The following is a 24,261-nucleotide window of genomic DNA, read 5'->3' as shown; positions in this document are numbered from 1 at the left end:
GGGGAAGGACAGTCCTTTGTCCCAGGTCACCAGTAAGCAGAAGATAGAGAGGGTAGCAAGCATCTATCACTTATAAGGTGGTTGGGTCAGAGGTCACTAACTTTTCACAGGCTTAACTCTAAGTGATTATTTTAAAAGGCATCTGGGGAAAGCAAAGAGGGACTTATGGTAGGAATCCCAAAGTGCAGTCCTTATCTAAATGTCCAGACTCTAGGTGTGAGCAGGGTTTCCAGTCTGTAAAATGCCTAGGCAGCAACTCAGAAAAACAAAAGTTGTTTTTTCCATCACACCTATTCCCACCGCCCCAGGCTGAAGAGAGAGAAGAGAGACATTTAAGTAAATTTAGATCACGGTGATTATCATTACTTCCTACTCTGCTTCAGGACAAAGCTGGTTCCACGTTACTTGGCCATCCAGAAGCCAGCTGCTCCACTGCTCTCGTGTGGATCAGCAGAAAGAAATACTGGGTCCTTAGAACTGGTCGTGTGGCAACTATTAGTTTATTTGGTAATATGAACTTTGGTATTGGCCTCAGCGGCCTTCCCAAGTTTTCTAGGTCTTCCTAAGCAGTCATTACAGAATTGTAGTACGTAGAATTCAGGCTTGTAACGGTTTTCCTTGTAATGCCGGGCATATTGTAGGCTGTCAGTAAATATCTGTTGAATGAATTGATGGTTGAACACTCCTATCTATGTTAGAAAGAGTGCAGTGCTTTCTGTGAAATTTCATGTTGTAACCAAATTGACATTCAAAAGCGCCTTAAGTTACTGTTAAGCATTTTTGGCACTGTGACAGAGCGGCAGGAGAGAGAAGTTTGATCTCAAGTTATTCGCACTGCATAAATCACACTTACGCGACCTAAAATCATGAGAATACCTGTATTAACAATTCTTAGATTATCCCTCTCAGTGTCACCTACCATTAACATGGGTAATCACAAGCTGACCATGTGGGAGATTTTGTCATTGCTACTGGTTAATTCTCAATGGTGGAGCCCAAGGTGTCCACTCATATAGTTTCCAGTCAATCAGATTTACATCTGTGAGGTGTTCAGTTATGTTTGGCAAATACCTGTTTTGAAGCAGGCACTGTGTTAGACCCTGGGAAGAGCGAGGAAGAGTAACACTCAGTCCCTACCTTTGCTCGTGACTTGCTGGGCATCAGAAGGCAGCTGGCGGTGTGTGTGTGGTTCCTGTGAGTGCGTTGCTAGTTGTAGGAACAAAGGGCTGTGGGGACTCAGGAAAGTCAAAGAAAACCTCAGAGAGGAAGAAACAATGGAGCTGGCCCTAAAGAGCAATTAGGAGACAAGTTTTCGGGAGGTGGAAAGAGGGTGGAGGGTGGAGGAGGTAGAGAGGGGCCCACAGTCAGCAGGCAAAGGCTCTGCCCTGCTGGAGACAGTGTGAGTGTGAGAAGGGGAAACCCAAGTGTGGGAAATTTAAAAGAATTGGACATCATTGTTACATTCATGGTCAATTTTTAAAAAGTTCACTTGATTCCTCTAGAAATCCAATACGTGTTTGTCAGATGTAGCAGTTGAGAGTTATAGTTAGTGTCTTCTCAAAGGACAAACAGCTAGTAAGGGGCAGACAGAGTCAGGATTCGAACCCAGGTCTTATCCTTTGCAAAAGTCCAGGCTGGAGAGAGACCAGGGTGTGTTGGGTACGGCAGGCAGCAAAGGGGAAAGGCTGTGAAGGGGAAGGCTGGAGAGATCAAGGGTTTGGATTTATTTTGTATCAAATGGCTCACCGCCTGATGCGTCCGGAGGTGAGCAAATGGTTGGTTGAGCACTGATTGAGTGCCAATCCTGTGGCTCCTAAGGGAGCTTACCTTCTAGTGGGAGGAGACAGGCCATAACCGCAATAGCGACAGCAGCACAGAGATTTCAGGTATTGGCGAGCGCGTGAAGAAGATAAGGTAGCGTACGTGGTGCAGAATGGTGGGTGGGGGGGTTGCTCTTGAAGAATTGGAAGATTGGGCCTACGGTCTTGGGTGAGAGTAACCTACCTGCTGTGGTTCCTCTTTAGATGGGGTGGGCGCGTGCTGTGTCAGTGGCCCCCACCTGCACTCCTTGTTGCCGAACGCCACCCGTCCTCGTTTCTGTTACTCGCCCAGCTCCTGTAGGCATTTCAGTTTGGACCCTAGTCTTTGATTCTTCTCTCTCACGAAGTCTGGACTATTTTTGATCATTTCACCCAGCTGGATTGATCTGATGGCCGCCATGCTTTCCAGCAGTACGTCGTGCTGTCCAAGGTCTTGCTTTCGCATGCATGTGTCCCTACATAACATTTTCTGCTCTTTCTACTCCTGGGTTGGCTCCTTCCTGCTGACTATATAACTGCTTGTGTCATTCTGTCTTCACTTATTCTCAGGTTTTGTGAACAGATTGGGCCACTATCCTTCTCTCTATAGCCAGTCAAAAAATAACAAGTGCATTATTTGCTCAGTGATTTTGGCTAGGGTTGGTGGCATCATGCAGGCTGAGGGTAAAGACAGGCAGGAAGAGAGCTGTCCTGGCCGCCTTGCTCACTTTTCTCAGTGGTGGTGCTATTTTCCCAGCCACCTAAGAGTGAACCTGGGGAGTCATCATTGACTCTTTTCTCTCCTTCATCTTCTGTCTATAAATAGTCACATATTAAGTCCTGACGTTTCTCCCAAATCCGTCCTTCCCTCCTCCTCTGTATTGTGTTCTTGTCATAGCCTCTTGTCTCTCTCTCTCTTTCTCTGTCAATCCATCAGTCCCACTGCTGACAGATTAATCTTCCTGGAACACTTAGTGCATCATGTGACTCCTTTTATCCACATGCAACAAGCATGATTTCAGCAGATGAATTTTCCTTGTGGAGTAAAGGGGAGAAAGTGAAATGCTCTGGAGGAGAGCTGTTGCCCCTGCCCCCCTTCTGATTACTACCCATTCGCTGGTCCATTCTCCTTTCAGCGTTTTTTCCAGGCCTGTTTACCCAGGTCAGTGCATGGCAGGAGGTAGTTTTATCTGGACAGTTCCATTGATATCTGTCCAAATTCTGGGGCTAGTTATGGAAAACCCTTGTGATCAGTAGCAGTAACCCAAACTGTCAGTAGTGTGTTCTCAGGCTTTTGTTTTAGGTTCAAATATGGTTAAATTCCTGCTTCAGAAGGTCCTTCCTCTCCATCTTTAGGATCTGAGTAATTAATTCTCCTACAGAATAAGTTTTCTGAATGAAAATATTTTATTCCTCATATGTATGTAATCATAAAGCTTTATTCACACAGAGTATTAAATTCACAAAGGATGTGGGTATCCATGGTCTTATGAAAGACTCATTCATTCACATCATTCATTCATTCACAATCCACCTAGCATCTGAATTTTGCAATTTTACAAAGGAGTTTTTGTGTTTAGAATTTATATAAATTCAGTACAATTTTAATCAAATCCAATGCTAGGAATTCTATTATAAAAGGGTAGATCCAGTTATTTTAGTTAGAATAATGAGAAGTTAAAAACAATTACATTCATTCACAGCAAATCAAGATAGTTTTTGCATTTCACAGAGTATGTGAGTGGTGCATCCTCCATCACTGGGTACCCAGTCTGGACAGAGCCAGACCTGTGAGTTAGCTCCATGCTCCAAATAAGGTTTTGTTATATTGTTGTCTTCTCTGGTTAAAGAGTAGACAGAGGCTACTTTTCCTCATCTGGAACATTACAAATTAGTGAATTCGAAATCTATGTTCAAGTCTGTTGTAAAAGCTGTTTATTTGTCAACAAGAACTACCTTAATGCTAAATGTTCTCAAAGCTTTCTATTTAGACATGGAATGGATAGAAATTCAAATAAGTCTCCTCTACTGATAGACACTAATTACAGAGAGTTAAGTTCAAACAAACCAATGAATAGAGAAGTGTAACTGGGAGCCTATAACCAGGGACTGTATTGCCCTTTAGCTTTGATCTATTATTATATAGTTGGGGACATTCATCTCTTTCTTATTTGCATGGCAGTGTCCACATGAGGCAGTCATTCTAGCACATTTTAAATCCTAGGTGGGAGGGGGAACAAGATAGTCACATGCCCTTGGACCACCTCCTTCTGCCCTCAGTGGGGCTAAAGATTAATTTTAGAAGTCAAATCTAAGCACACCTAGAGGCATATCATACAAAACATTTCAGAGCCATTCATTTTTGAGTATCTACTGAATTCTAATATCTGTTCCAGTGCTTCCTTTCCCTTATTGTGGATGTTCAAAAATTTGCTATATCAAGTTGTAGTCTGGATCACTTAATTGGGTGCTTTGTGCTGTCTTTTAATTGCAAACAGGCTTGTGAATACCATATACCATAATAGTTAATAGTTGTGTTGCAGATGGCCTCCACTAATGATATAAATCAATCAACACTTAGAGGAGTCTTCCATCCTGCATGTGCCTCCTTGCCCTTTGCTTTTTCAGCTAAGAAGATAGAATGCATTAAACCAACCTGTACTCACTCAACAATACACTGGTAGTAACAAATACAATATTCACTTTGCAGTGAACCTAAACGGTTTTGTTGAGGCATTTTCATATCTATAATCTCACATGGTCCTCACAGCAATAAAACAAGTTTTTTTAATTCTTTTTATTGTGGTAAAATAGATATAACATAAAATTTACCATTTTAACCATTTAAGTGAAATTTGGGGCTTTGCCTCTTAACTGCCTTAACCAAGAGGAGTTCATACACTGACTCGCCTTCTCTTACAAATCATGGCTAAAACTCTTTAGTGAACTCTTGTTAATTACTATGGTCTGTCCTGTACAATGTAGTGGACTTTCATCTCTGTAGAATGTTCAGACCGTAGTTAGAGGCATTTATCACTCCTGGGCAGCATAAAAGCAATCACTTGTTCCCTTCAGAACCAGTGGGACATTGGGATGATGCTATCTTGTTATTTTTTGGCTTTGCAACAGTGCATGAAACATTTTTTTGGAAATAGTTAACTATTTTTTTTCCCTTTCTAAAGAAATATATCTGTATTTTTTTTATTCTTTTATTTGGGACATTAATCCTTTTAAGATCTGGTGATGCACTTTAGGATTATTACCTGAATAGTATATTTATAAACTATCCTGTCTGTTTATCAGATCTTACACTGTTTTTCCATTTTAGTTTTCTAGAATTTCTGGCTTTTCCCTAACATGTTTTTAACACCCTAATGTGTTAAAAGTTTGGGAACTTATTTGATTAATTTGTGTGAAACACTTCTTTGTTGTGTAACATTTAAAAATCTTGGTTCTTTCACAGAGAGCACAATCCCTCCCTTGATACCCAGACTACATATCCAGCTATTTATCTTGTATCTCCACTTGGATATCTAATAGGCAACTCACACTTAATACATCCAAAACAGAACTTTTTTTTTTTTTTTTTTTTTTTTTGCGGTAAACGGGCCTCTCACTGCTGTGGCCTCTCCCGTTGCGGAGCACAGGCTCCGGACGCGCAGGCTCAGCGGCCATGGCTCACGGGCGCAGCCACTCCGCGGCATGTGGGATCCTCCTAGACCGGGGCAAGAACCCGTGTCCCCTGCATCGGCAGGCGGACTCTCAACCACTGCGCCACCAGGGAAGCCCCAAAACAGAACTTTTGATTATAATATCTCCTACCCCAACCTGCTCCTTCCACGTCCTTCCCATTTGAGTAAATAGAAGATCCTTCTTCCAGCTAAGCTCAAGAGACTCAACCCTTCTATTTCTTTTAAGCATCACCCCAAGCCATGAAATCTTGTTGGTTCTCCCTTCAGAGCTGTTCAGAATCTGACCATTTCTCACTGTCTCCATTGCTGCCAACCTGGTCTAATCTACCATTACCTCTTGCTTGTATTATTAAAATATCTTCCTACCTCTTATCCCTGCTTTTGTCCTATTCCTGTCAGTCTGGCTCTAGTTTGTTTTACACATTTCAGGCAAAGTGATTCTTTTAAATACTAACTGTGATCATGCCACTCTTCAGCTCAATAACCTGCAAGAGCTTCCTTCCCATCTCAGTCAGAGTGACTTTTCTTTTTCTTTTTTTTTTTTTTTTTGCGGTACGCGGGCCTCTCTCTGTTGTGGCCTCTCCTGTCGCGGAGCACAGGCTCCGGACGCATAGGCTCAGCGGCCATGGCTCACGGGCCCAGCCGCTCCGCGGCATGTGGGATCCTCCCGGACCGGGGCACGAACCCGTGTCCCCTGCATCGGCAGGCGGACTCTCAACCACTGCGCCACCAGGGAAGCCCCAGAGTGACTTTTTTTCTCTCCTAATCATAATGTAGTCACTGACGAAAACTAAACTACTGCTAGTTGTTAACTTGATAGCAGGAAGTGCTCTTTATGTTTGTGTGTTTAAACACACAACGTAGGAAAACTAATAAGATTTAAACATCACTTTCACTCATGGCTTAAAAATATTATAAAAAATAGGTTTACCTACTTTGTCCCATTCACATTTTAATTAAAATTTTTTGATTTTTCCTATTTTCAAACCATAGACCATACAATTAAAATGGAGTATTTTTTTATTGTAACAATAAAACACAAAACAAGAATAACACCCAAACATATTTGTTGACCTTGTGACAAGTTCAGGATTACCTTGTACTGTGCAAAAATGTTTTTGATGTGTCAATAGCTTGTCAAATGATTATACTTTATTATTTATTTGAGAAAAGATAGATGATGCTTCTGAGGTCAGCAGACAGTGGGCTGAATAAGAGAAGGGTTATAGCTGTTGTAGCAGTGCCACAGTTTTTACTTGCATGAAGAGCAGTGCTTTCTTTGCTAGCTGGGGAAATTGCTTGAGGCCAAAGAAGACAAGCTTCATAGTGTGGACAGGAGTCTTCACAGAATTTTCGGAGGGAGCTCTTAATATCAGAGCTAAAGGAAACATTGTACTGTAACCATTGGATTTCACGGGGAGTGGATGATCACAGAAAGGTGGGTATAAGCTGGAGCTCTGAGAAGAAAATTGCTCAAAAGGAGTATTTGGAGATGTTTTGCTGGAAGCTGAGATTTGCTATTTGTTAGATGAATAAAACAAATCTTATTTGTTTTAAATAATGTTTAAGAGAAAGATGAGTAGTTCAGTTTTTGCATGTTAATTCATTTTTATTGTGGTAAAATAGATATAACATAAAATTTACCATTTCAACCATTTAAGTGTACATTTCTGGGTATTAAGTATATTCACATTATTGTGCAGCTATCACCACCGTCCATCTCCAGAATGCTTTTCATCTTCTCCAACTGAAACTGTACCTATTAAATATTTATTCCCCATTCCTCCCTCTCCCTGGCTTCTGGCAACCAACATTTTATTTGTTGTCTCTGTGAATTTGACTATCTTAGATACCTAATATAACTAGAATCAGAAAGTATTTGTCTTTTCTTAACTGGCTTATTTCACTTAGCATAATGGCTTCAGGATTCATCCATGTTGTAGCATGTATCAAAATTTCTTTCCTTTTTAAGGCTGAATAATATTCCATTTTATGTACATGCCACATTTTGTTTACCCATTCATTTGTTGACGGATACTTGGGCTGTTCCACCTTTGGCTATTATGAATAATGCTGCTATGAACATGGATATATAAAATCTGTTTGAGTCTCTGCATTCAGTTCTTTTGGGTATATACCCAGAAGTGGAATTGCTGGATTATATGGTAATTCTATTCTTAATATTTTGAGGAATGACCATAACATTTTCCATAGTAGCTGCATTATTTTACATTCCCACCAGCAATGCACAAGAGTTCCAATTACTCCACATTCATATCAACACTTTTTTTTTTTTAATAACAGCCATCCTAGTGGATGTGAAATAGTATCTTATTATGGTTTTGATTTGCATTTTTCTGATGGTTAGTGACATTGAACTCCTTTTCATTTGCTTTATGGCCATTCGTATATCTTTCTTGGAGACATGTCCATTCAATTCTTTCCCCATTTGAAAATCAGGTTGTTTATTTTCTAGTTGAGTTTTAGGAGTTCTTTATATATTCTGAATATCAGTCCCTATCAGATATGTTTTTCTCTTATTCTGTGAGTTGATATTTTACTCTTAAAATTTAGTTCTGAATTTTTTTTTTTTTTTTTTGTGATATGCGGGCCTCTCACTGTTGTGGCCTCTCCTGTTGCGGGGCACAGGCTCTGGACGCGCAGGCTCAGCAGCCATGGCTCACGGGCCCAGCCGCTCCGCAGCATGTGGGATCTTCCCGGACCAGGGCACGAACCCGTGTCCCCTGCATTGGCAGACGGACTCTCAACCACTGCGCCACCAGGGAAGCCCAGTTCTGAATTTTGATGAAGTTCAACTTATCTATTTTTTTCTTCTGTTGCCTGTGCTTTTGGTGTCATAGCCAAGAAATCATTGCAAAATCCAGTGTCATTAAGCTTTTCCCCTATATTTTCTTCTAAGAGTTCTATAGTTTTAAGGCTTATGTTTAAGCGCTTGATTCACTTTTAATTAATTTTTGTATATGGTGTAAGGGTCCAGCTTCATTTATTTTTTCATGTGGATATCCAGTTTTTCTTCCATCACCATTTGTTGAAAAGACTGTCCTTTTCCTGTTGAATGGTCTTGGCACCCTCACTGAAAATCATTTGACCATATATGTGAGGGTTTATTTCTGGGCTCTTTAGTCCATTGGTCTTTATGTCTATCTTTATATCACTATCATACTGTTTTGATTACTGTATCTTGGTAGTAAAATTTGAAATCAGGAAGTGTGAGACCTCCACCTTTGTTCTTTTCCAAGATTGTTTTGACTATTCAGGGTCCCTTGAGATTCCATATGAATTTTAGGATGGATTTTTCAATTCATGCAAAAATATCATTGGGATTTTAATTCAGGGATTGCACTGAATCTGTAGATTGCTTTGGGTAGTACTGACATCTTAACAATACTACTGTGGGTAGCACTGACATCTTCCAGTCCATGAATATGGGGTGTCTTTCCATTTATTTGTGTTTTATTTAATTTCTTTTATCAATGTTTTAGAGTTTCAGAGTTCAAGTCTTTCACCTTCTTGGTTAAGTTTATTCCTAAGTACTTTTTCTTTTTGATGCTATTGTAAATAGAATTGCTGTCTTTATTTCCTTTTACGATTTTGCATTGTTAGTGTATAAAAATGAAACTAAGTTTTCCGTGTTGCTTTTTATATCCTTCAACTTTGCTGAATTCATTTATTAGTTCTAATAGGATGTTTTTTTAGTGGAATCTTTAGGGTTTCTTTATATAAGATCCTGTCATCTATAAACCGTGATAATTTTATGTCTTTCCTCCCCCCACCCCCCCAGTTTTCATGCCTTTTATTTCTTTTTCTTGACTAATTGTTCCGGCTAGGACTTCCAGTACTATGTTGAGTAGAAGTGGCAAAAGTGGGCATGTTTGTCTTGTTCCTGGTCTTAGACGAAAAGCTTTCAGTTTTTCTTAATTGAGTATGATGTTAGCTGTGGGTTTTTCTTATGTGGCTTTTATTATGTTGAGGTAGTTTCTTTCTAGTGCATGTTTTATCTCACAGGTTCCTTTAAAAGGGTACCAGAATATGTATGACTAGAATAATGAATTGGTTGCATATTAAGTGGGCAATTTTGGACAAGTCATTTACTCTCTGGATTTAACTTTCTTCATTTCAGAAATAATTAGATTGGGTTGATTTGGGGAATCTCAAACTTTTGTGTGCATGGGAACTACCTGGGGAGGTTGTTGAAAACATTTTGAGTTAGTAGGTCTGTATGGGGTCCAGTGGTTTGCATTTTTATATCTCAGACTATTTTGATGTGGGTGAGTTTGTTCTCTCCAACCCTTTATTGATCCTAAAATTCTGTTAAATATCCTCCAATGAGAGGTGACTGGGCGTTCATAAGAGGCAATGAAATACGTACACTGGTGGTTGAATTAGGGATTGTTTATTATCACAAGCAATGCCTGCATTTTTGGAGTAGCAGCTTCCTGAGATTCTGGCATGTTGGAAAAAGACTAGGAATTATAAAGTGTAGACTCATTATTTGAAAGTGTGAGAAGAATAGCTGGCTCCAGAAGTAGTTGGTGTGAGGTGATTCAGGGAGGAAAGAGCTTTTGGGAAATAGAGGCAGAAGAGGGCCTAGGAACAATTTTCCACAGAGAGGTTGCTAGTGGGGTCATAGTGCCCTTTGATTTATTAGCAAGAAGTCCTTGGTGGGATGGTTTCCGGTGGGGGAATTCCAAAGAACAGTGTTGGGAATCAGAGGGAAGAAATGTTACAGTAGGTGAAAAACTGATGACCAATGTGCATATATAAACATGCACAGCCTCATGGGTAAAATTAGTGTAAATATTTGTGCAAAATTAGTAGCTGCTTTACTATATTTATTTACATGGTCAAAGAATTCAGAGTTCATAAAAAATAAAATGAAAAGTGTAAGTCTCTCTCTCATCATTCCCCGAAGGAATAAAAAAGCTTTTATTTTTAGCTCTCTTAATGTTAAATAATTTATCTGCACTATTTTTAGATCCATCAATCTAAGACATCTTTTGTCTGCCTGTTACGAAATGTGAAGAATATATTACACTGTGTTGTGTTCCTTCCTTTCTTCCCTCTATCTCTTGATTTTCATTTCTTATATATTTTAACTTTTCTGGTAGTTTTAGCAGGAATGTACAGTTAAAACAGACTTGGAGAGGGAGGGCATAGGTTTAGAATTATATGGTAATTTGCTGTCTTCTACGTCTGGGGAGACCCAGAAGGACAGCTCAAACACATGTACCTCCCTTTGATGAGCTGCTAAGAGCTGCTGTCAGCATATAAGGCCATGGAAGTGAGGGATGGAGAGAAATTTTGTGAAGGAAAAAAATTGCATTATTTCTTCTCTATTATTATTATTATTATTTTTTTTTTTTTTTCGGAAACCAACTGAACTTGTATTGACACCAACTACACGACTCTTCTTAGTAGCCTTATGGGAATGGATAAAGTGGCTTGACCCAAGATAACACTGATTAGACTTAGCAATGTTACGTTTAAATAAAACCAACCGAATTTTCCCCGAGGTGGCTTACATTTCATAATGGGTCACAAACTAATACTAAAAATAAAACATTTAAAAATTTGATCCAAGCCCCTTCTATCCTCCCACACTTGAAAGGGACCTTATGAACACCAATTTCCCAATCCTAGCATCACTAGCTTACAAACCTTAGGGTTAAAAACTCCCTCCTCATATACCCAATGTTCAATTTCCATCAGTTTCAATATACACTAGTGTAAATACCATGACTATTTTGCATGAAGTTAAGTATTCTACAGGTCAGTCACGGGACTGAACCAGGAGCTCCCACCTTTTATGGGAACTTCAGTGGTACCATCGAGGCCAAGGCAATTTAATTTAGGTTAACCAGGATTTGTTTCAATTTGTAAGAGAAACATCTTGCAACAGGTTTATTCAATTCTCTTAAAAAATGGTGGCATTCCTTTACTTTCCGCCTTTTGGCAGCAGCAGTTACATATGGAATAGCACATTAAGTCTAAAAACGTGGGCCCTAGTCAACTTTACTTCTCGGCATAATGACCATGATAAAGGATCACGACATCCTTCACATTCCCAAGGAAAACCCAATTTAAAGCTTGTCCTTACCAAACTCCATAAAACAGCCACTTTAGAGTAAACCAGCAGAGCATTGCCTCACCCCAATAAAGCATGCACCAACATGCTTGCACCCCAATAAAGCATGCACCCCAATAAAGCATGCATCACATGCACCAACAAATCTACATGGCTAGTTTCTGCACTCCTCTTTTACAGAATTTTACATCTATTGTTACCAGACAGCATTTTAAACACGGACATATCAACTGCCTAATAAAGCAAAAAACAAAGGCATTTTTCCCTCATTAGAAACAAGACACACCATCACTTAAAATCTTCAAACATTATTGCACTTTACCTTTCAGAATTTGACAATGCATTCAATGAAGCAATCTACAGACAACTAGTTTTAACAGATTAAAAACCACTTTTAAGCAGACGTGGAAGTCCTAAACTGTGTATTAGGTAAGAATTTTACAAACATTACTTATATTAGCGGTAGCGGTGGAGCTGGAGAGTATGGTGCCTTCTCCAGGCTGCGCGGCGAGAACCACCGATCGTGTGGTGGAACTTGTGGCCCTTGCCGAGGCCGCGGCTCTTCCTACCTGCAGACGTCAGCCCCCGCATCTCCCTGTGCTTGTGGACTGGTTTGGTGGTCCACTGGGTGTCAGGGTTTCTTCTGATAGCTTTATGGAAGGGATCAATGAGGATAACCTCAAAAAGTTTGTACGTAGAATCTTCACCCACCCAGTAAGTATTCAGGACCCTCAGGGCCCCACAGTGGCGTCCCGCTCGCTCCTCGGCAACAGACTGAAGGCTCCGGGCAAACTTGAGCTGGTTGACGCCATGGTGGATGGGCTTGCCGTAGGTGGCGCCCTTCGGGACCGGGCGTTTGCGGCCTCCGCGGCGCACGCGAACGCGATGTATCACATAACCTTGCTTGGCCTTGTAGCCCAGCCTGCGCACCTTGTCGGGCCGGGTGGGGCGCAGGGCCCGGTGCAGCGCCGAGAGCTGGCGGTACTGCCAGCAGCGCACCCTGAGCAGAAAGCGCATCACGTCCGACTGCTTCTTCCTCCATAGCTCCTGGATGTACTTGTAAGCGCCCATCTCGGCTCACCTGATGGCTGCCGCCAAACGGAAAGGCTCTATTATATTTTAAAGGTGAGAAGGGACCAGAGGATGAAGTATCTATTAGAATTTTGTTCAGGTTATAGTGGGAAACCACTGATGAGTTTTAAACAAGGCAATCACATTACATGATTTATATTTTAAGAAGATCATTCTGGCAGCTTTATAGATGGACTGCAGAGGGGCAAGAGTGGCAGCAAGGGGACCAGTTAAGAGATGCTCACAGTTGTCCAGGGCAGAGTCTGTGTGGCCCTGCACTGATGGTAGCAGAGGAATTACAGGGAAGTAGTTGATTTGGGGTATATTTTAGGGGTGGAGCCTCCAGATTGTTGATGATGTGGTGGGATGGGTGAGTTAGAAAAGGAGAGGAATCATGGCAGACAGAATGATGGCCTCCCAAAGATGTCCACATCCTAATCCCAGAAACTGTGAATATGTTACCTTACGTGGTGGTAAAAGGTGGTTCTGATCACCAGATTCTAATGTGTGGAGGAGGTTTCCCAAAGCAGCAAGCAATTCTCAGGACACCAGCAGGGTATCTGAGACTGCAACTCAGTTCTGACATTATTTACCTGGAGTTAGTGTCAGATCCCACAAGCTAAGGGCTCGGTCCTAAAGGACTGTCCCTCTCCCCCCCACTTTAGATGCCAGTTGCAAACCCAGGTTATCACCTGTGCTTCTGACTGACTGGCTATAAATAAGAGGTTCCCAGGGCTTCCCTGGTGGCGCAGTGGTTGAGAATCCGCCTGCCGATGCAGCGGACACGGGTTCGTGCCCCAGTCCGGGAGGATCGCACATGCCGTGGAGTGGCTGGGCCCGTGAGCCATGGCTGCTGAGCCTGCGTGTCCGGAGCCTGTGCTCCGCAACGGGAGAGGCCACAACAGTGAGAGGCCCACGTACCGCAAAAAATAAAAAAATAAAATAAAAAAAAAAGAGGTTCCCATGACCTCCTCCTTGGGTTCTATTAATTTGCTTAGAGCAACTCACAGAACTCAGAGAGACATTTTGCTTACTAGATCACTGGTTTATTATAAAAGCATACAACTCAGGAACAGCTACACAGAAGAGATACAGAGGGCAAGGTATGGGGAAAGGGTGTGGAGCCTTTATGCCCTCTCTGAGCACACCACTCTCCCCGAATCTCCGTGTGTTCACCAACCCAGAAGCTCTCTGAACCTCCTTTTCCTGTTGTTTTTATGGAGGCTTCATTGCATAGGACTTGTTGATGAAATCATTGGCCATTGAACCTCCAGCCTCTCTCCCTTCCCCAGAGGTCAAAGGGTGGAACTGAAAGTTCCAACTCTCCCTTCAAGGTTGGTTCCCCAGCAGCCAGCCCCCATCCTTAGGTGCTTTCCAAAAGTCATCTCATTAACAAAAACTTAGTTGTGGTGAAAAAGGGCTTGTTATGAATAACAGGACACCTTTATGGCTCTGAAGTACTTTCAGGAACTAAGGACAGAGACCAAATATTATGACAAAATGTTCTCCTGTTGCTCTTATTGCCCAGGAAATTCCCAGGGAGCTGTGAGCCAGGAACTGTGGATGAAGATCAAATATATATGAAAATATATTTTGGTCATCTGACCAAATATACATATTTCTTATAAATCACAATATTTCACATGGCAGAATAGACTTTGTAGATGTGATTAAGTTAAAGATCTTGAGATGGGGAGTTTATCCTGGAATATTTGAGTGGGCAGTGTCATCACAGGGTCCTTACAGCAGTCAGAGTCAGAGAAGGAGATGTCATGACGGAAACAGAGGTTGGAGAGATGCGAGGAAGGATTGTTACCAAGCCGGCTGCCCGACGTGTACAGAAGCCAGTACTATGGCGCTGGCTTTGGAGGAAAGAAAGAGCTTTATTGCGAGGTTGACCAGCAAGGGGACAGAAAGCAGGACTCAAATCTGTGTCTCCCATCCAGGGTTCAGGGCAAAATTTAAGGGCGAACTTGGCAAAAGCTGATTGGCTAGTCTCAAATCAGTCCATCCGGAAGCCGATTTTCCTCCTTGAAGGACTTCTCACTTTGTAAAGGACTCCAGTGGCAACATTTCTATTCTTTGAGTTTTGCAAACTCAAGATTCTTCGTTCCGGGGTCATCCTGGAGCCGTGGGTTCCCGTCTTGCACATGCACAGTGCTGTCTCTGTAAAATAACTACAGGTTTAAACAATCAACAACCTGTTTTAAGGAAGCAAAGCCATTTTAAGCTGGTCAGTGTTTTATGTGCTGTTTCAATTTCTCCCTATTTCTTTACACATTCCTCAATCTTGAAGGAAATAGGGTGATATCACTCTAGGCTCTTCCTGCTGATTAGGAGCATGGATTTTCATAAGAGGAATGAAAGTGTTTTGCACTTAATTGTAAATATTCACAAGTCCCACCTTGAACTCTTAAGTCTTAGGCAATCATCATGCGTGTGGGGAGGCCTTTTAAATATATGAGACAGACAACAAATACAAAATTTAATGAGTCCTGTGAAGGTGTCTACAAATACCAGCAAATATCTGTAATTTCTCATGGCTTTGGGCATAACAGTCAAGTCTATTTGCCAACCATCTCCTGGTTCTGTCCCTTGGTTTTGCACCCCTTTTATTACTGGGGGCGGACTGCTTTTTGGATTGTTTCTGGCCGGATCAGGCAATTTTGTATTACCCTTTCGTTGGTCCTTTGCATTTGTGGACCAAAAAATAAACTTCTGTAGCCAGTGATTGGTTAGGTCACGCCCCTAATGGTTTCCTTGATGTAGATGGGTAATAACTCTTTCCATTAAATGCTCAGGTATAAGCACTAGTCCCTGTTCATTATAAATCCAGCCTTCTTTGGTTGTTTGGTACTGATCATCTTAGTCTCAAGTCAGCGTGAAATTCCCCTTCGTCTGCTTTCTCTAGATCCATTTCCCAACACTGAGGTTTAAACAGGGATAGGTCTCCACGTGGAATGAGTGCTAGGGCCTTAGGATGGGGATTTTTGGTCTGGCTGCCTGTTTTGTGCCCTGATCAGCCAAATTATTTCCTTTAGCTATATAACTATCAGTCTTTTGGGGGCCCAGGCAATGTACTATGGCTACTTCTTCCATCATTATAACAGAGCCTATTCAGGCCAGTATCTCCTCCGCGTGTTTAACTTCTTTTCTTCTTGATGTTAGTTAGACCCCTCTCTTTCCATATGGCCCCATGTGCATGCACGACAGAGAAGGCATACTTAGAATCAGTATAAATGGTGACCTTTTCTTTAGCCCCAAGGCACAGGGCCCTCTTGAGGGCTATGAGCTCTGCCTCTTGGACAGATGTACCCGGAAGGAGGGCTTCCACTTCTAAGGCTTCCTGATGAATTACTACTACATACTCAGCCTTTCAGAGTCCCTGGTCTACGAAGCTTCTCCTGTCTGTAAACATTTCTATATCTGGATTTTCAGTCAGGTTGGGTCTGCTAGAATAGACTTCTTCAATATTTGTGTACAATCCACAAGCCACGGAATACAGGCAGCCTCTAGGAGCGGGAAAAGGTAAGGAAACAGATTTTCTCTTAGAGCCCTCCCTGAGAAACTGCCCTGCTGACACCTTCAGTTTAGGCTCTAGACTTTGATTTTGGACTTTTGACCTCCAGAAGTGTAAGAAAATTATTTGTATTGTCTTAAGTAACAAAATCATAGAAATTTGTTACAGCAGTAATAGGAAATTAATATAGGAGTCAAGAATGACAATAAGGCTTTTTCCTGGGGAATAGTGCTACTATTTCCCAATATGGGAAAGGCTGGGGAGGAAAGGAGGCTAAGAGAAAACTGAACCTGTCCCCTTCAAGTGGACAGTTGGTCATCATGCAGATAAGTTGATGGGTGAGTTGGCCCTGGCCTCAGGGGCAGGTCAGGATACGATGGAAATGTGGGAGCCACCAACATATAAATGATATTTAGAGACCTGGGGTTTACACCCCTGGAGAAAGCATATTACATTAAAATCATGGAAAGACAGCTTAGTAACTTCCGAACAGAGGCCACATACGGACTTTTTCCCCCTCATTTCTTGCTGTTTAAATTACAGTTGTTTTCTTTTGAGTCACCAAATGACATTTCAAAAGATAATAAGAAGCTGCCACTTTGGAAGGAAAAAAAACCCCAACATTAGGCAACCTTTTAAAAGATCAAATTTCTGGAGTGTGCAGATAGTTGCAGTATTTCTTTCTTCATTTTTTTGAAGAATACATATGAGCTCATTTAACAGATTTAAGCCTATAGTTTAATTTGGGGGGATTTTTATGGGTACAAATTTTTAAGAATTTGCTTCTTATCAGGTGGATAACCTTTAACTTTTGAGAGAACCATACTCCCCTTTTCTGATGGTACTTGTTGCTTCCTGTTGTTTTGTTTCAAGGGCTTTGGTGACAATTGACAGTGAGCTTTGAAATTAAGGTTACATTTTGTGTAAAGGCAACACATCTAGAGGAATCTATGTATATTCTTATATCTACTGAACATATAGATCAAGGGTTCTCAATCATGGACAGTTTTACATTCCCCAGGGGACATTTAACAATGTCGGGAGATATTTTTGGATGTCGAGATGGGGATGGGATGCTACTGGCATCTCGTGGGTAGAGGCCAGGGATGCTGCCAAACATACCACTGTGTACAGGACAGCCCCCAACCCCAACCCACATCAAAGATGTACTCAGCCTAAAATGTCAATAGTGCAGAGGTTGGCAGGCCCTGTAATAGAACTTGTCAACCTACAGGTTAGGAAAATGGGAACTATTATCTTTCTGTCCCTTAACATATATGCTCTTCCTACATAAATCTGGTTGCACACTGAGCTGGCAAACTTCGTTTTGCTGCCTTGATGTAAGTACTACAACATTCTTGCAGATTCTATAACTTTTATTTTGCGAGAAACTGGCTAATTTAGTGTTAACTGGAATGGAAGGCACAAAGAAGGATTTGAAGTCAATTTAAATGGCTTTTTGGGGGGCTAAAATGAAAGTGTTAAATTTATTATAGTCATATTTTAGGAAAAAATTTCATATTCTGTAAGCAGTTTTTATTTTGGACTACTTATCAAGTAGTACTAACATTGTGCCCTAGCTAGTCATGACTAATTAAATACTGCCCTGATGTAGTTATTTGCTTATTTCAGGTTAAAAAAAAGTCACTTGATATAACTATAATTGAAATAAAATAAAATCATAAAAATTGCTTTACTTCTTATTGTTTGGCAGTATTGGAGTAGAAGCGTTGTGATTTTAAAAAAAGTATGTTGAGGAAACGTCTACTTTCTGTCATTTACTAACTTAAGTAGCAGCCCAAGGAAAAGATGTAGGAATGAAGAGATTTGTACAATGATCTTGAGTCTTTTCATTCCTAGATTTTGCAATATGAACTTTAATTACTAAATTGATTAGAGACTTTGAGAAATCTACATTATTTAGTAGGATGGGGGATATACCTTAATTTCTGCAATTTAAGGTTAAACGCCTAAGTGTAAATTGGTGCAGCCACTACGGAACAGTATGGAGGTTCTTTTAAAAACTAAAAATAGTTACCATATGATCCTGCAATCCCACTCCTGAATACGTATCCAAAGAAAACTGTAATTCGCAAAGATACATGCACCCCAATGTTCATAGCAGCACTATTTACAATAGCCAAGACATGGAAACAACCTAAGTGTCCATTGACAGATGAATGGATGAAGAAGATGTGGTACGTATATACAATGGAATATTAGCCATAGTAAAGAATGAAATAATGCCATTTGCAGCAACATGGGTGGACCTAGAGATTATTATATTAAGTAAAGTAAGTCAGACAAAGACAAATATAATATAATATCACTTATATGTGAAATCTAAAAAAAACGATATAAATGAACTTACAAAACAGAAATAGACTCACAGACATAGAAAACAAACTTATGGTTACCAGAGGGGATAGTGGGGGTTGGTGAGGGGGAAATAAAGTATGAGTTTGGGATTAACATATACACACTACTATGTATAAAATAGATAAACAACAAGGACCTACTGTATAGCACAGGGAACTATATTCAATGTCTTGTAATAACCTATAATAGAAAAAGAATCTGAAAAAGAATATATATATACACACACACACACATATATATAAGATACATATAAATAACTGAATCACTTTGCTGTACAGCTGAAGCTAATGCAACTTTGTAAATTAGCTATACTTCGATTTAAAAAATGGTTAAAAATAAAAAAGAGAAATATTTAGAAGTTGTATGTTTTAATTCTCCAGGGGAATTAAGAAATTGAGAAAATGGGCTAAATGTTTCCTGTTAATAAAGAGAAGAAAAATCCAATAAAAAAAAAAAGATTAGGCCCCTAAGATGGTAGATACAGTTAGAAAATTAAAATCACGAGGTGTATACCTTTAAAAATTTCTAAAATGAGGTATATGACAATGTATACCTAAAAGCAGTGACCAGTTTGAAATATTAAAAGTAGTTAAGATAGCACGACTTTCTGAATATGAAGATGACTTTTGGGAAATCAATGATAAGCATTGTATTGTTTCTTAGGAATACTTAATATAGATACATTAATGCTTTTAACCCGTGTGGTTTGTTAAAGAACTAACATCCTCATTTGTTAATCATTCTTTTGTAATTTTAACACATATATACAAGACATATGAAAATGATGTTCTTGGACTTCTTTTTTTTTTTAACATCTTTATTGGAGTATTATTGCTTTACAATGGTGTGTTAGTTTCTGCTGTATAACAAAGTGAATCAGCTATACATATACATACAGCCCCATATACGCTCTCTCTTGCGTCTCCCTCTCACCTTCCCTATCCCACCTCTCTAGGTGGTCACAAAGCACCGAGCTGATCTCCCTGTGCTATGCGGCTGCTTCCCACTAGCTATCTATTTTACATTTGGTAGTGTATATATGTCCATGCCACGCTCTCACTTCGTACCAGCTTGCCCTTCCCCCTCCCCGTGTCCTCAAGTCCATTCTCTATGTCTGCATCTTTATTCCTGTCCTGCCCCTAGGTTCTTCAGAACCATTATTATTATTATTTTTTTTACATTCCATATATATGTGTTAGCATACGGTATTTATTTTTCTTCTTCTGACTTGCTTCACTCTGTATGACAGACTCTAAGCCCATCCACTTCACTACAAATAACTCAATTTCGTTTCCTTTTATGGCTGAGTAATATTCCATTGTATATATGTGCCACATCTTCTTTATCCATTCATCTGTCAATGGACACTTAGGTTGCTTTCATGTCCTGGCTATTGTAAATAGAGCTACAATGAACATTGTTGTACATGACTCTTTTTGAATTATGGTTTTCTCAGGGTATATGCCCAGCAGTGGGATTGCTGGGTTGTATGGTAGTTCTATGTTTAGATTTTTGAGGAACCTCCATACTGTTCTCCATAGTGGCTGTATCAATTTACATTCCCACCAACAGTGCAAGAGGGTTCCCTTTTCTCCAACCCTCTCCAGCATTTATTGTTTGTAGATTTTTTGATGATGGCCATTCTGACCGGTGTGAGGTGATACCTCATTATGGTTTTGATTTGCATTTCTCTAATGATTAGTGATGTTGAGCATCCTTTCATGTGTTTGTTGGCAACCTGTATATCTTCTTTGGAGAAATGTCTATTTAGGTCTTCAGCCCATTTTTGGATTTGGTTGTTTGTTTTTTTGATATTGAGCTGCATGAGCTGCTTGTATACTTTGGAGATTAATCCTCTGTCAGTTGCTTCATTTGCAAATATTTTCTCCCATTCTAAGTGTTGTCTTTTCGTCTTGTTTATGGTTTCCTTTGCTGTGCAAAAGCATTTAAGTTTCATTAGGTCCCATTCGTTTATTTTTGTTTTTATTTCCATTTCCCTAGGAGGTGGGTCCAAAAGGATCTTGCTATGATTTATGTCATAGAGCATTCTACCTGTGTTTTCCTCTAAGAGTATTATAGTGTTTGTACTTACATTTAGATCTTTAATCCATTTTGAGTTTATTTTTGTGAATGGTGTTAGGGAGTGTTCTAATTTCATTCTTTTACATGTAGCTGTCCAGTTTTCCCAGAACCACTTATTGAAGAGGCTGTCTTTTCTCCATTGTATATTCTTACCTCCTTTATCAAAGATAAGGTGACCATATGTGCGTGGGTTTATCTCTGGGCTTTCTATCCTGTTCCACTGATCTATATTTCTGTTTTTGTGCCATATTGTCTTGATTACTGTAGCTTTGTAGTATAGTCTGAAGTCAGGGAGCCTGATTCCTCCAGTTCTGTTTTTCTTTCTCAAGATTGCTTTGGCTATTTGGGGTCTTTTGTATTTCCATACAAATTGTGAAATTCTTTTGTTCTAGTTCTGTGAAAAATGCCATTGGTAGTATGATAGGGATTGCATTGAATGTGTAGATTGCTTTGGGTAGTGTAGTCATTTTCACAATGTTGATTCTTCCAATCCAAGAACATGGTATATCTCTCCATCTGTTTGTATCATCTTTAATTTCTTTCATCAGTGTCCTATAGTTTTATGCATACAGGTCTTTTGTCTCCTTAGGTAGGTTTATTCCTAGTTATTTTATTCTTTTTGTTGCAATGGTAAATGGGAGTGTTTCCTTAATTTCTCTTTCAGATTTTTCATCACTAGTGTACAGGAATGCCAGAGATTTCTGTGCATTAATTTTGTATCCTGCTACTTTACCAAATTCATTGATTAGCTCTAGTAGTTTTCTGGTAGCATCTTTAGGATTCTCTATGTATAGTATCATGTCATCTGCAAACAGTGACAGTTTTACTTCTTCTTTTCCAATTTGGATTCCTTTTATTTCTTTTTCTTATCTGATTGCTGTGGCTAAAACTTCCAAAACTATGTTAAATAATAGTGGTGAGAGTGGGCAGCCTTGTCTTGTTCCTGATCTTTGTGGAAATGCTTTCAGTTTTTCACCTTTGAGAACAATGTTGGCTGTGGGTTTGTCATATATAGCCTTTATTATGTTGAGGTAAGTTCCCTCTATGCCTATTTTCTGGAGAGTTTTTATCATAAATGGGTGTTGAATTTTGTTGAAAGCTTTTTCTGCATCTATTGAGATGATCATATGGTTTTTCTCCTTCAGTTTGTTAATATGGTGTATCACATTGATTGATTTGCATATATTGAAGAATCCTTGCATTCCTGGGATAAACCCCACTTGATCATGGTGTATGATACTTTTAATGTGCTGTTGGATTCTGTTTGCTAGTATTTGGTTGAGGATTTTTGCATCTATGTTCATCAGTGATATTGGCCTGTTGTTTTCTTTCTTTGTGACATCTTTGTCTGGTTTTGGTGTCAGAGTGATGGTGGCCTTGTAGAATGCGTTTGGGAGTGTTCCTGCCTCTGCTATATTTTGGAAGAGTTTGAGAAGGGTAGGTGTTAGCTCTTCTCTAAATGTTTGATAGAATTCACCTGTGAAGCCATCTGGTCCTGGACTTCTGTTTGTTGGAAGATTTTTAATCACAGTCTCAATTTCAGTGCTTGTAATTGGTCTGTTTATATTTTCTATTTCTTCCTGGTTCAGTCTCGAAAGGCTGTGCTTTTCTAAGAATTTGTCCATTTCTTCCAAGTTGTCCATTTTATTGGCATACAGTTGCTTGTAGTAATCTCTCATGATCCTTTGTATTTCTGCAGTGTAAGCTGTTAATTCTCCTTTTTCATTTCTAATTCTATTGATGTGAGTCTTCTCCCTTATTTTCTTGATGAGTCTGGCTAATGGTTTATCAATTTTGTTTATCTTCTCAAAGAACGAGCTTTTAGTTTTATTGATCTTTGCTATTGTTTCCCTCATTTCTTTTTCATTTATTTCTGATCTGATCTTTATGATTTCTTTCCTTCTGCTAACTTTGGGGGTCTTTTGTTCTTCTTTCTCTAATTGCTTTAGGTGTAAGGTTAGGTTGTTTATTTGAGATGTTTCTTGTTTCTTGAGGTAGGACTGTGTTGCTATAAACTTCCCTCTTAGAACTGTTGTTGCTGCATTCCATAGGTTTTGGGCCGTCGTGTTTTCATTGTCATTTGTTTCTAGGTATTTTTTGATTTCCTCTTTGGTTTCTTCAGTGATCTCTTGGTTATTTAGTAGTGTATTGTTTAGCCTCCATGTGTTTGTATTTTTTACAGATTTTTTTCCTGTAATTGATGTCTAGTCTTATAGCATTGTGGTCGGAAAAGATACTTGATATGATTTCAATTTTCTTAAATTTACCAAGGCTTGCTTTGTGACCCTGAGATATGATCTATCTTGGAGAATGTTCCATGAGCACTTGAGAAGAAAGTGTAATCTGCTGTTTTCAGATGGAATGTCCTATAAATATCAATTAAGTCCATCTTGTTTAATGTATCATTTAAAGCTTGTGTTTCCTTATTTATTTTCATTTTGGATGATCTGTCCATTGGTGAAAGTGGGTGTGAAAGTCCCTTACTATGATTTTATTACTGTCGATTTTCCCTTTTATGAGTGTTAGCATTTGCTTTATGTATTGAGGTGCTCCTATGTTGGGTACATAAATATTTACAATTGTTATCTCTTCTTCTTGGATTGATCCCTTGATCATCATGTAGTGTCCTTCTTTGTCTCTTGTAATAGTCTTTATTTTAAAGTCTATTTTCTCTGATATGAAAATTGCTACTCCAGCTTTCTTTTGATTTCCATTTGTGTGGAATATCTTTTTCCATCCCCTCACTTTCAGTCTGTGTGTGTCCCTAGGTCTGAAGTGGGTCTCTTATAGACAGCATATGTCCGGGTCTTGTTTTTGTATCCATTCAGCCAGTCTGTGCCTTTTGGTGGGAGCCTTTAATCCTTTTACATTTAAGGTAGTTATCGATATGTATGTTCCTATTACCATTTTCTTAATTGTTTTGAGTTTGTTATTGTAAGTCTTTTTCTTCTCTTGTGTTTCCTGCCTAGAGAAGTTCCTTTAGCATTTGTTGTGGAGCTTGTTTGGTCGTGCTGAATTCTCTTAGCTTTTGCTTATCTGTAAATGTTTTAATTTCTCCATCAAATCTGAATGAGATCCTTGCTGGCTAGAGTAATCTTGGTTGTAGGTTTTTCCCTTTCATCACTTTAAATATGTCCTGCCACTCCCATCTGGCTTGCAGAGTTTCTGCTGAAAGATCAGCTGTTAACCTTATGGGGATTCCCTTGTATGTCAATTGTTGCTTTTCCCTTGCTGCTTTTAATATGTTTTCTTTGTATTTAATTTTTGATAGTTTGATTAATATGTGTCTTGGCGTGTTTCTCCTTGGACTTATCCTGTATGGGACTATCTGCGCTTCCTGGACTTGATTGACTATATCCTTACCCATATTAGGGAAGTTTTCCACTATAATCTCTTCAAACATTTTCTCAGTCCCTTTTGTTTCTCTTCTTCTCCTGGGACCCCTATAATTCAAATGTTGGTGCGTTCAATATTGTCCCAGAGGTCTCTGAGATTGTCCTCAATTCTTTTTATTCTTTTTTTTTTCTTTATTCTTCTCTGCGGTAGTTATTTCCACTATTTTATCTTCCAGGTCACTTATGCATTTTTCTGCCTCAGTTATTCTGCTATTGA

At 39.6% G+C, this 24,261-nt stretch overlaps 2 protein-coding genes across 3 annotated transcripts in view; one reads left to right on the top strand and one right to left on the bottom strand.

Moving 5' to 3' along the window:
- The window catches only part of ADAM23 (ADAM metallopeptidase domain 23), a gene marked incomplete at both ends in the record, with an annotated part of 161,994 nt that overhangs the window by 6,203 nt on the left and 131,530 nt on the right, over positions 1 to 24,261 (top strand). The gene's annotated exons all lie outside the window — the stretch shown is intronic.
- Positions 12,054 to 12,686, bottom strand: LOC309825425 (large ribosomal subunit protein eL15-like; the record flags this gene model as incomplete). Its single annotated transcript, XM_082658968.1, has 1 exon — positions 12,054 to 12,686. Exon 1 carries the CDS (start codon positions 12,666 to 12,668, stop codon positions 12,054 to 12,056), a length of 615 nt encoding a protein of 204 aa, XP_082515094.1. The 5' UTR covers positions 12,669 to 12,686.

The sequence above is a fragment of the Grampus griseus genome (genome assembly GCF_964374135.1).
Source record: "Grampus griseus genome assembly, chromosome: 7".
NCBI classification, from domain to species: Eukaryota; Metazoa; Chordata; class Mammalia; order Artiodactyla; family Delphinidae; genus Grampus; species Grampus griseus.
This window is presented reverse-complemented; position numbering and strand designations above follow the sequence as displayed.